The sequence below is a fragment of the Musca autumnalis genome, unplaced genomic scaffold (assembly GCF_047663935.1).
Source record: "Musca autumnalis isolate F117 unplaced genomic scaffold, ASM4766393v1 scaffold_4, whole genome shotgun sequence".
Taxonomy (NCBI): domain Eukaryota; kingdom Metazoa; phylum Arthropoda; class Insecta; order Diptera; family Muscidae; genus Musca; species Musca autumnalis.
The window spans coordinates 227,317,590-227,331,448 of NW_027411977.1; the positions used below are offsets into that span (position 1 = coordinate 227,317,590).

At 32.8% G+C, this 13,859-nt stretch overlaps 1 protein-coding gene across 2 annotated transcripts in view; it reads left to right on the plus strand.

The window, feature by feature from the left end:
- The window catches only part of Rcd2 (Reduction in Cnn dots 2), a 496,295-nt gene extending 486,383 nt beyond the window's left edge, over window positions 1-9,912 (plus strand). The window contains exon 5 of one of the 2 annotated variants that reach the window (XM_073980904.1): window positions 5,723-9,912. In XM_073980904.1, coding sequence (XP_073837005.1) covers window positions 5,723-7,728 — 2,006 coding nt within the window. In that variant the 3' untranslated portion in view covers window positions 7,729-9,912. The remainder of the gene's footprint in view (window positions 1-5,722) is intronic. The other variant, XM_073980905.1, reaches the window with a different exon arrangement.
- The last annotated feature ends 3,947 nt before the right edge of the window (window positions 9,913-13,859 follow it).

Below are 13,859 nucleotides of genomic sequence, written 5' to 3' on the forward strand. Positions count from 1 at the left end.
GTTAGCACCATCTGGCAGGAAGAACGCGTACCCGACGATTGGAACGTGAGCATCCTATGTCCAGTCCACAAGAAGGGTGATAAGACTGTGTGCTCCAATTACAGGGGCATAAGTCTGCTCCCTATTGCATATAAGATAGTATCTGGCATATTGTGTGAGAGACTAAAGCCTATGGTCAATGAAATTATTGGACCCTACCAGTGCGGTTTTAGACCTGGCAAATCCACCATTGACCAGATATTTACCTTGAGACAAATCCTGGAAAAGACCCAAGAAATGCAGATCGACACCTTCCATCTTTTCGTCGATTATAAAGCAGCATTCGACAGCCCTATACGTTCAAAGGTGTTCCAAGCCATGTCTGGTTTTGGTATTCCTGCAAAGCTCATTCGGCTTTGTAGAATGACATTAACTGAGACGAGATCCTCAGTTAAAATAGGAAAGAACCTCTCCGAAGAGTTTATTACCAAAAGAGGTTTCAGACAAGGAGACGGCCTGTCGTGTGATCTATTCAATATCCTGCTGGAAAAGGTCATACGAGACGCGAAGGTCAAAAGAAATGGAACGATATACACGAACAGCCATATGTTACTGGCTTATGCCGACGACATTGACATCATGGGTCGATCGGTAAAGGAAGTAACTGACACCTTTGCAAAAGTCGAAAGAGAATCTGCTAAAGTTGGTCTGGCAGTAAACGGCGAAAAAACCAAGTTGATGGTATCAACGCGTAATATGTCCACAAACCCCGCACCATCTGTGAATGTTGGTACCTACAATTTTGAGGTAGTAAAGGACTTCGTCTACCTCGGCACCGCCATAAACACAACAAATAACATCAGTTGTGAAATACGAAGAAGAATAGTGTTGGCTAACAGATGCTACTTTGGGCTGAGTAAGCAGTTTAGGAATAAAGCCACCTCTCGTCAAACAAAAGTAACACTTTACAAAACACTGATACTACCCGTGCTAATGTATGGTTCCGAAGCATGGGTACTTGCTCAAGCAGATAAGGCAGTGCTTGGTGTGTTCGAGAGAAAAATTCTTCGAAAGATCTACGGGCCAATCTGTGTTGACGGCGAATATCGGCGTCGTATGAACGACGAGCTGTATCAACTATACAATGACATCAATGTAGTTGAACGAATCGAGATACAACGATTGCGATGGCTAGGCCATGTTATAAGAATGAGTGATGATGAACCCGCAAAAAAGGCGTATAAATACGGGCCGCATGGTGGTTCTCGCAGATCTGGAAGGCCAAAGCTTCGTTGGAGCGAACAAGTGAAACGAGATATCAGAAAATTACATATCCCAGATTGGGAAAATACAGCAGCAAACAGAGAGGATTGGAGATTTTTTCTTAGTTCGGCTTATGGAACAAATGTTCTGTAAAAGGCCAGCTAAGTAAGTAAGTAAGTATGCATAGAAAAATCTTCACATAAAGCTTAACAATGTTAATAATTGTAATAAAGCATTATTTATAAAATTTTTTTTTAACGATTTTATGTCAAATACACAACGAGTAACCACCATAGAAAATGGTGTAATCGCTAGCAATGTAAAAAGTAACCATGCAACTATCTGAAAACAGTAAACACCCCAAAAGTTTACATTTCTTTGCCATTTTTGTTATATTGGAAGAAAAAATGGCGAGTAACCGATATAAAAACTAAAGTAACCGTTATCAATTTCATGAAAAAATTACAAATAACACTACACAATTATCTTTTATAGATTATTTGTTCTTCAAAAATATATTTTAACAATAAAATTCGATATGTAACCGAGTACAGTTAGTGAGTAACCGGTTATTAGTTATCAAAATTCATGGAAAAATCTTCCCAAAAACCTAACGATGATAATACTTGTTATTTAGTATTATTTCTAAAAATTTTTAATGATTTAAAGTCAAAGACACAACGAGTAACCATCACATAAAATAAAGTAACCGTTATGAAATGCAATAAAAACATGTAAACCAGTCTCCCATTTAAAACCATAGATTATTATATAAACAAATATATTTTTAACCTTTAAAACTCGATAAGTAATCAACTACAATTAGTGAGTAACCGGTTATTAGATTTAATATTCATAAGTAACCGTTACAAATTTCAACAAAATTCTAAATACTATTATAAAATCTTAATGTGTTCCTAAGAACACATTCAAAAATGTATTTAAACATTAAAAATCGGCAAGTAACCAATTGAAATTTATGAGTAACCGGTTAATTTTTTTTAATTTTATGAAAACCGTCTCAAAACAACAAGTAATCGTTAGAAATGTCGATATCATGACACTAACTTTTGTACACCTATGTTTTATTGATTTTGATGAAGTAATCATTTAAATTCTACGAGTAACCGTTAGAAACGAATGAGAATAACTGAAAAAAATCAGTGATTTCCAGCTGTGTGTGAAATCTTTTAATTTTAACTGCTCCATGTAATTGATTTGGAGCAAGTAACCATTTGAATTATATGAGTAACCGCTTCAAACTGGCAAGTAACCATTAGGAATCAAAGAGTATTTGATGAAAAAACAGTTATTATCGTCTATATATGAAGAATGATAATTTTCTAAAGTTATATTTTGTTGATTTGGTCAAGTAACCATTATAATTTTATGAGTAACCGTTATAAATTGTTAAAAAATAGAAAAAACTCATTGGTTATCGATCACATAAGACAACTGTTCATTTTTGGAGCTATATTTGATTAATTTTGACCAAGTAACCATTTATGTTGTATGAGTAATCATTTCAACTGCAAAGTAACCGTTAGAAATTTAGCAGAATGGGTAAAAAATCAGTCAGTTCTGATGGTATATAAAGACAGCGTATGTTTTACAGCTATATTTTGTTGATTTTGAGCAAGTAACCATTTGAATTGTATGAGTAACCGCTTCAAACTGACAAGTAACCATTAGGAATCAATGAGCATTGGATGAAAATACAGTTATTGTCGTCTATGTATGAAGACTGATTATTGTCTACAGCTATATTTTGTTGATTTGGTAAAATAACCATTCAAATTTTATGAGTAACCATTATAAACTGTTGAAAGTAGAAAAAAATAACTCATTGGTTATCGATCGCATAAGACAACTGTTAATTTTTGGAGCTATATTTGATTAATTTTGACCAAGTAACCATTTATGTTGTATGAGTAACCGTTTCAACCGCAAAATAACCGTTAGAAATTTAGCAGAATGGCTAAAAAATCAGTTAGTTCCGATCGTATATAAAGACAGCTTATGTTTTACAGCTATATTTTGTTGATTTTGAACAAGTAACCATTTGAATTGTATGAGTAACCGCTTCAAACTGACAAGTAACCATTAGGAATCAATAAGCATTGGATGAAAATACAGTTATTGTCGTCTATGTATGAAGACTGATTATTGTCTACAGCTATATTTTGTTGATTTGGTAAAATAACCATTCAAATTTTATGAGTAACCATTATAAACTGTTGAAAGTAGAAAAAAATAACTCACTGGTTATCGATCGCATAAGACAACTGTTAATTTTTGGAGCTATATTTGATTAATTTTGACCAAGTAACCATTTATGTTGTATGAGTAACCGTTTCAACCGCAAAATAACCGTTAGAAATTTAGCAGAATGGCTAAAAAATCAGCTAGTTCCGATCGTATATAAAGACAGCTTATGTTTTACAGCTATATTTTGTTGATTTTGAGCAAGTAATCATTTAAATTGCATCAGTAACCGTTGCAAATATATGAGAGTTATTAAAAATTAACCGGGTAACCGTTAGAAATTGATGAGAATAGAAAAAATAAATTGATTATCGGCCGTATGTGAATACTTTTAAACTGCTTGAGCAATATTTGCATCAAGTAACCATTGAAATTCAATGAGTAACCGTTGCAAACTAGCAAGTAACCATTAGAAATTATTAAGAATGGGTGAAAAATCAATGAGTTACGGTCACATGTGAACGCATCTTATTTTTTACAGTTGTATTTTGTTGATTTGACTCAAGTAACCATATAAATCGTTTGAGTAACCATTGCAAATTGATGATAATTAGTTTAGAAACTAGTGATTATCGACCGTATATGAAAACTCTACATTTTTGCAGCTATATTTTGTGTGAGTAACCGTTTCAAATCGACGAGTAACCATTAGAAATTGATGAGAATAAAAGAAAATAAAATGATTATTGGTCGTATGTGATGTATTTTAAATTGTTAGAGCCATACTTTGTTGATTTGCATCAAGTAACCATTGAGATTTTATAAGTAACCATTTCCAACTGACAAGTAAAAATTAGAAATTGAGCAGCATGAGTGAAAAACCAGTCAGTATCGACCGTATATAAAGATTGCTTACGTATTACAGCTATATTTTGTTGATTTAGATCAAGTAACCATAAAAATTGTATGAGTAACCGTTGCAAATTGCTAAGAATAAGTAGAAAAAATAGTAATTATCGACGCTATATGAAGATGCTACTCCTTTGCAGCTATAGTATGTGGATTTGCCTCAAGTAACCATTACAATTGTATGAGTAACCGTGTCACACTGACGATTAAGCGTTAAAAAATGAAACGAATGAGTGCAAAATCAGTGAGTAGCGGTCATATATGAAGACATATTATTTTTTATGGTTGTATTTTGTTGATTTGACTCAAGTAACCATATAAATCGTATGAGTAACCATTGCCAATTGATGAGATTTAGTGGAAAAACTAGTGACTATCGACTATATATGAAGATGCTACTCTTTTGCAGCTATAGTTTGTTGATTTGTCTCAAGTAACCATTACAATTGTATGAGTAACCGTGTCAAACTGACGATTAATCATTAGAAATTGATAAGAATGGACTAAAGAATAGTTGTTATCGGCCATATGAGTAGGCTTTACATTTTTATTGCCATATTTTGTTAATTTAGATGAAGTAACCACATAAATTGTATGAGTAACCGTATCAAACTGACAAATAACCATTAGAAATTGATAAGAATGAGTGCAAAATCAGTGAGTAGCAGTCATATGTGAAGACATATTATTTTTTATAGTTGTATTTTGTTGAATTGACTCAAGTAACCATATAACTCGTATGAGTAACCATTGCCAATTGATGAGATTTAGTGGAAAAACTAGTGATTATCGACTGTATATGAAGTGACTACTTTTTTACAGTTTTATTTTGTTGATTTGGATCAAGTAACCATGTAAATTGTATGAGTAACCGTATTTAATTGGCGAGTAACCGTCAGAAATTGATAAAAATGAATGAAAAATCAGTGGTTATCGGCCGTATGTGAATATTGTTAAATATTTTCAGTCATATTTTGTTGACTCAGATCAAGTAACCAATGAAATTGTATGAGTAACCGTTTAAAGCTCACAAGTAACCATTAGAAATTGATTAAAATTAGTGAAAAATCAGTGAGTAGCAAATCGTATATGACAGTTAAAGTTATATTTTGTTGATTTAGCTCAAGTAACCACTCCAAATGTAAGAGTAACCGTTGAAAATGTATGAGTAACCATCACAAAATACAATTTATCAATCAAAAACTTTCAATTAAAAGCTAGAAACAGTTTTTGGATGAGTAGTCATTACAATTATTTTAAGTAACCGATTAAAATATTCAAGTAACCATTTAAAAATATATTTTTTCTAATAAATTTTCCCATAATTTTTACTAAAAATCTCGTTTTGGTTTTTCTTTTCTTCCAGAACATGCTGAACTTGATTGTAAAGCGGTCCAATGCCCCTCCTCTTGCCCCCGAGACAGTTACAATGCCACAGCCCTGGAGGAGGAAGACGAGGAAAATGAAGATGATCTAGATGATTCAACATATGTTGAAGAATTGGGCCACTTCGAGGAGTATACACCACCGGAACATGTGCATCACATAGTGCCACACTACCTGAGTAAACGTGAGGTGGCGACTGCCACCACCCATCCCGACGAACTGGAACACTGTTGTGGTTGTGTTTGTGGTGAATGTAATGATTTTCCCAAATGTCAGGAAGATGAGGTAGCCATTGAGGTCGAAGCGGGTCAAGGGGTACCCGGTAAATGTTGCCCTGTCTTCAAATGTATACCCAAGATCCAGTGTGCCTTTGGTGTGAAGCAGGTTTTTTGGAAAAGTAAATGTCTGAAATGTTCCTGCTTTGGGGAAAATGAAATGTGTGAAGATCATTGTCCTCACCAGGAGGAGGAGACAATACAAAGTTGTTTCTCCGATTTCTATGGCCAGGCTATGGCCAATGGCGAGTCATGGATGGAGGGAAGTTGTGTTAGCTGCTTCTGTGAACAAGGTGAGCGAATTTGTACCACTCCATTTTGTAAAAGTTTGGAGGGGGAGTGTGATAATCCCATACACGATGAAGATGAATGTTGCCCTAGATGTCCTGAGGCGGAGGAGGAAATTTATCACCACAACACCTGGGAGGATGTAACAGAAGTTGTGCATGTTCCAGAAGAGGTTACCAAAGAACAGACCACAGTGAAATCTAGCACAAGCACAAGCACCAGCACAACCACGGCGAAGTCTGTTGAACCCACGGAACCAAAAATTGATGAAACCACAGAAATTTCGGTGCCTAAAGTTTCCACCACAACGGAGAAAATAGATGAGGAACTGAGCTCCACCTCCACCGTGTTGGAAACCTCCAGCACTACTGAAAACTATAGCTCCACAAGCAGTAATGAGATTCCAGATAGTTCTGTTGCCATTTCCACCACCACCGAAAATCAAACAACCCAAGCTGTGGAAGATTTGTCAACTACCTCCGAAGCTCTGCCAACCTCTACAGAAGCCAATACCTCAACCATGGCAACAGAAATAAGTTCCTCAACTCCGCCACTAGAGGACAGCACATTATCTACCACAGACACCAACCCAGGCATTTCCTCTACTTTGGAAACTGAAAGTACCTCTGAAAGCCTGCTGTCCTCCACAACAGAAAACTCAAGCTCTACATTCTCGCCAGAATCTACCCCGATGGATGAAAGTAGCACTCAAACTAACCCAGAAGATTCAACAACCTCCACTTTGCCGCCCATTGAAACCAGCACCTTGGACAGCACAAGCACACTCCCGACATCCTCTGAGACTTCCCTAACCGATAGCACCACCGACAATTTGGCCACAAGCTCTCAAAACTCTCTGATATATGAAACTACAACACACTTCACAATGGAAACAGATTCCACAACCTTCTCCTCAATTAAAAAGATCTCAATCACCCCAACTGTACCTAAGACAACAACCATGATAAGCAGCAATCCAAATACTCCCCAGATCATAACCTCAACCACCATCTCATCAGCATTTACCACCAGTTCACCCTACAAACAACCCACAGAATCCTCATCTTCACCAAAAACTCATGCAACTCCAGGCGACAACGAGGAGCACATATCCTCCACAACAATCCACCCCTCAACCACCTCTGGACCTGAACTCTTGGAAAACTTGCCACATCAAAAAAATCTACTCTTCGAAGAGACGAATGGCGGCTATGGAAATCAAAGTACCCAACATCAAATGCGTTCCATATTCGATGAAATCGATTATGTCATAATGATTGTATTATTTATTGGGGCCCTCCTCTGCATAGCCTTGGGTCTGATAATACGCCACACAAAAAATCGCAAAAAGATGTATTCCTCCATTCCAAATTCTGAGACTAGTCTCAGTCAAAATTCCACCCACACTATGATGACAGTGTAAGAGGGTAATTCTCCAAAAACAAAACAGAAATTTCCAAAAAACAAAAAAAGTTTAAGGGGCGGGTTTAGCCAGTTGGGTGAGCGTTAAGCCACCAACAATACACGTGATTAGAAAATGAAATGAATATTTAGGTTAAGAAGATTTTGAGATATGCGAAGGCACTATGTAGGATATATAGAATGAGATTTGAAAATAAAGTGAATATTTTTTTGCGTGTCTAACTTTAAGGAAGGATAGAAGAGAGAAAGAGAGTAAATATTTTTGTTTTCAAATTATAAGACCTTTAAAACAACGAGTAACCATTAAAATTGGAAAGTAACCATTACAAAACGTGGGAAAAACTTCAATTTTGCAATGAATTTTAATGAAAATATTTAATTAGAAAAATTCAACTCAAAAAAAATTGAGATAACCCCTGAAAATATAAAAGTAACCACTTAAAATCAACAAGTAACCGGTTCTAATGTTTTAGAAAACTTACAAAACTGGAGGGATTTTAACAAATAATAACAAGAGATATATACCCATTATGAAAGAAACTAAAAATATTGGTAATCGTAAAAAAAGAAACGAGTAACCACTATAAATCAAAAGAGGAACTTTCATTTTAGGTTGAATTTCATTGAAATTCTTAAAATAAACAAAAATTGATGCAAATATAGCTTTTAAACAGCCAAAAACGACAAGTAACCACTTAAATTGACAAGTAACCGGTTCCAATGGTTGAGTTACCATAGAACATGCAACAAATTCCAACTAATAATAACAAAAGAAACAGAATCATTAAGAAATAAACTCAAAAATATTGGTAATCATAACAAAAATAACGAGTAACCACCATAAATCGAAGGATGAAATTTTATTTCAGATTGAATTTCATTGGAATTCTTTAAATAAACAAAAAATGATGCAAAAATACCTTTTAAACCACCAAACACGACAAGTAACCACTTCAAATTGACGAGTAACCGGTTCCAATAGTTGAGTAACCATAGAAAAAGCAGTAAGTTTCAACTAATAATAACAAAAGGAGCAGAATCATTACGAAAGAAACTCAAAAATATTGGTAATCGTAACAAAAGTAACGAGTAACCACCATAAATCGGAGGAGAAACTTTCATTTTAGATTGAATTTCATAGAAATTCTTTAAATAAACAACAATTTACGCAAATATACCTTTTAAACCACCAAAAACGACAAGTAACCACTTCAAATTGACGAGTAACCGGTTCCAATAGTTGAGTAACCATAGAAAAAGCAGCAAGTTTCAACTAATAATAACAAAAGGAGCAGAATCATTACGAAAGAAACTCAAAAATATTGGTAATCGTAACAAAAGTAACGAGTAACCACTATAAATCAAAGGAGAAACTTTCATTTTAGATTGAATTTCATTGGAATTCTTAAAGTAAACTAAAATTTACGCAAATATACCTTTGAAACCACCAAAAAAGACAAGTAACCACTTAAAATTGACGAGTAACCGGTTCTAATGGTTGAGTAACCATAGAAAAAGCAACAAGTTCCAACCAATTATAACAAAAGAAACAGAATCATTACGAATGAAACTCAAACAAATTGGTAACCGCAATAAAAATAACGAGTAACCATTATAAAAAGATACGTAAGCATACAAAAACCCGTTATAAAAGTGAATTTTTCATCAAACATATCATGAAAACCTATTTAAAATGGACGAGTAATCGTTAGAAATATAATATGGGAAAGTAACCATTATAACTTGCAAAAGAAACTTCCTGCTTGTATTAAATTTCGTTGGGAATCTTTAACTAAAGGAATTTGACACGTGTAAATCGGTGAACACCTGCAAATATGTACGAGTAACCGCATAAAAACGCCGAGTAACCGCTTCCTATGGTTTAGTAACCATAGAAAAACCAAAAGGTTACAAGGAAAAATAGCCAATGAAACAAAATTGTTATGTCAGAGATACCAATTTTTTGGCAATCATAACAGAAGAGTAACCATTATAAAACACAGGAGAAACTTCAATTGTGGTTTAAATTTTGTTGAAAATCGTTAAATAAAGTCATTTTAAATGAATAATTCTGAGAAAACTGCAAGAAATGTACGAGTAACCACCTCGGACCAACGAGTAACCGCTTCCAAACAAGAAATAACTACCAAAAAAACCAACGGATTCCATCTAATAATAACAAAAAGAATAAGACCTTTATGAAATAAACTCAAAAATATTGCGAAAGTGACGAGTAAAAACGACAAGTAGGCACTAAAGAAGTTACTTTACTCTGAAATCCAAATGCAACTGGCGAGTTATCGCTAAAAATGAACGAGTAACCATGACCAACTAATAAATATAGACAAATTAAATAGAGACAATTTATTTCAAATGAAAGCTACTCATTTAAAAGGACATTTTCATAAAAAAAATCATGAAAGCGTGCGAATTATTGATGAGAAACTGCTAAAAATTAACGAGTAACCATTATATGTGGCTGCAAAACCAATATAAGACTTAAACTATTCACATAAAACGATGAATGTGCTACAAATAAAAACATTTTTGACCACAAATCCGTGAAAATCTACTTGAAATTGGCGAGTAACCGCTAAAAATTTAAGAGTAACCAATATCAACTGATAAATAAACATAGTACAACCACTAGACTCCTTTCAAATAGCTCAAAAGAAAAAAATCAACATTAAAGACACTCAAAATTATATTGGTAAAATGCAGATTCGAACGAAATTTGGCATGGAATCTGAAAAAATAATTTAAAGTTGACGAGTAACCGTTACTATGAACAAGTAACCATTACTAATAAAAAAATAACAAAGGCAATGTTTATATATCACTTCTAAACATCAAAAAAGAAACAAAATCAAATTGAAAGACACACAACAAATATTGGTAACCGTTAAAAACTAATGAGTAACCGTTAGGCATTAACTGGTAGAAAAACAATGCTATTCGTATAGAACCATAAACAGACACAAAAATATGAGATGTTGTCACTATAAATCTGAAAAAACCAACTTGAAACTAACGAGTAACCACTCAAAATGGTTAAGTACCCGTTGTGAACTAAAAAATAATTGGTGAAAAAAACAATAAAAATACAATAAAGAAGAAGTGTTGGCATGTAATCTCACAAAATCTTTTAAAAATGTCGAGTAACCACTTACTTTAAACGAGTAACCGTTACTAATTAATAAATAAACAACGCAAAATTTCTATATTCCTTGAAAATATCAAAAAAGAAACAAAATCAATATTAAGGACAGTCAAAAAATATTGGTAACCGTTTAAAATTGACGAGTAACCATTCGATATTGACACATAAATGGTAGGCAATCAACGGTATTCCAATAAAACCATAAACAGGGAAAATATCGAAATTTCTCACGGAAAATCAGAGAAAACCAACCTGAAACTATCGAGTAACCACTCCATATTGACGAGTAACCGTTATCAATTAACAAATAAATTGAGAAAAAAACATAAAAACACAATAAAGAATTAAATTTGGCATGGAATTTTAAATCATCATTTAAAACTGACTAATAACCGTTAACTAGTAACCGTTAACGAGTAACCGTTACGAATTACTAACTAACCAACGCAAAGCCGATATATGTATTCCTTCAAAATATCGAAAAAGAACGCAGTTGAAACAAATTTTAGGGGAGTTTTATTATTTCTGATCCGGTTTTTTTAAATTTGAAACGGTTCATTATTTAGACGATTTTAGTACGATACGGTGTATTTCAAATAAAACTAATGGAGTTCAAAACAAATTTTATAATTTGTGTTCGAATTTTTATTAAATTTGAAGCGGTTCAAGCTTAAGAAAACCGGTTCCATTGGTATTCAAACAGGTTTCAGCGGATTTTACTCTGACTAAGCGAACTCGAAGAAATTTGTGTAATTTGGGATTCGGGTTTTTTGTTAAATATGAACCGGTTATGCGAAATAAATTCGGGGTTATTGTTATTGCACCGGTTTTAGTGGAAAATAAACCGGTTCTGAGGAAAGTAATGAGTTTTAAAATTGTGTTCCGTCAGATATGCATCGATTGTAGTCAAATATGAACCGGTTCTCATTGATCCATTATCTTTTTTTGTGGTTTTAAGCCGACTATACTGTAGTATAAATTTATTCTAATGAAAATAAAGAGTTTCAAACCCAATTCAAGTTAGTTATACAAATTTTTTAACCGGTTTTAGAATAATTTGAACCGGTACGCGCGAAATAAATCCGGTAGTCCGGTCAAAATAGACATTTTGAAATAGCATTGGCCATTAGAAGCAACGTCCTAAAAGTCCCCATCGATCCCATGTGTGTAAAAAAAGTTATTCGGGGTCAAAGGTCAAATTTTGGGACTTTTTTTGTTTTTTTGTTCATAACTCAGAAACCATATGTTCTTTCATTTCGATGCAAAGAAAAGATTGGTAGACTACAAAATTTTCTATGAAAATGATCTTTGAACCATCGACCTAGGGTCTACGGTTCTTGAGATATAAGTCACGCAATATAGAAACTTTAAGTAATTTTACGGCACCTGTGCGTTAGTTGACCTGTCGCGATTATTTCAAATTTATTTCGAAAACCGTAGAACCTACCAAAAAGTGTTTAAAGAAAAAGTTTTCTATTATAATATTTTCTATAAGTTTGCTCCTTACGATGTCCGCATATGAGTCACCGTTCCTAAGATACAAGCCAATCAATAGACAATATGCACACATTACCACGACACCTAATAGGAAATTGACATGACGCAGTTGTTTTTCATTTGCTTCGAAAACGCTTGGTTCGATTAAAAAGCGACTAAAGAAAAGTCATAGAAAATTTTGTAGTCTACCAATCTTTTCTTTACATCGGAATGAAAGAACGTACAGTTTCTGAGTTATGAGCAAAAAACCAAAAAAAGTCCCAAAATTTGACCTTTGACCCCGAATAACTTTTTTTGCACACATGGGATCGATGGGGACTTTTAGGACGTTGCTTCTAATGGCCAACCCAAGCTCTCCACCAAAATTCAGCTTTGTGGGAATTTTTGCTATTTCCCCCTTATACGCATGTCTATTTTGACCGGACTACGGGTTCTGTGGGTTTTGAACCGGTTTATGTAAAATTTGAACCGACTCCAAGAAAAGTAACTTGCTTAAGTTCAAACTCTGCATCGGTTTTTGTTCAATATTAACCTATTTTGGATAAATAATAATGTTATTCTTCCTATTCAAAGTAGTTTATAAAAATTTTTGAATTGGTTCAAAGCGGTTTTTATTTTTTTATTTTTCTATTGACCTACAGACCACGTGGATTTTTTCAAGAAAAATTTTTCGTGGGCCTACATACCACTAAACGTGGATTTTTTCAAGAAAATTTTTTCATGGGCCTTCGGACCACTAAACGTGGATTTTAAAAGTATGTTTCAGTTTTGAACCGGTTCTAAACGGGAGGTTGCCGTTTTGTAGTTTTTAACTAGTTTTTTTTTTATTTACTCAAACTATTTTGATATATTTGATATTTTTTATTTACTCAAACTATTTTGATATACAGATTCGAATATTCCCACTAAAGTTATTTTTTAATTATAAACTATTAAAAAAATATTTAAAATAATAAAAACACATTTTTAATATTTTTTTTAATATTTACAATATAAAAAATATAAACAAAATATTTATTTTTTAAAATTATTTAAAATATAAAAAACAATTTTTAAATTAAAAAAGGTTTTTTTTAATTTTTATTATTTTTGTCAAGTGTTGAAACTTTAAAATTTTTAAATTTATTTTTTTTACAAAGTCAAAACTAAAATATCTTTAAAACTGTTTAAAATTGAAATATAATTCAAATAAAAAAATAAATTTTTTTGCAAAAAATTATTTTACAAAATTAAAAAAATATTTAAAATTTTAAATGATATATTTATTTTCTAAAATTTATTTCAATTTAAAATATATTTAAATTAAAAAATAATTCAAATTTGAAAAATATTTAATTTAAAAAAAAAAATATTTAAACTTTTTCAAAGAAAATTAAATTTTTAATTAAAAAAATTCTTTTTAATGATGTATTTTTTAAATTGTTAAAAAATGTATTTTTTTAAGATGAAACTTGTTTAATGTTATTTATATATGT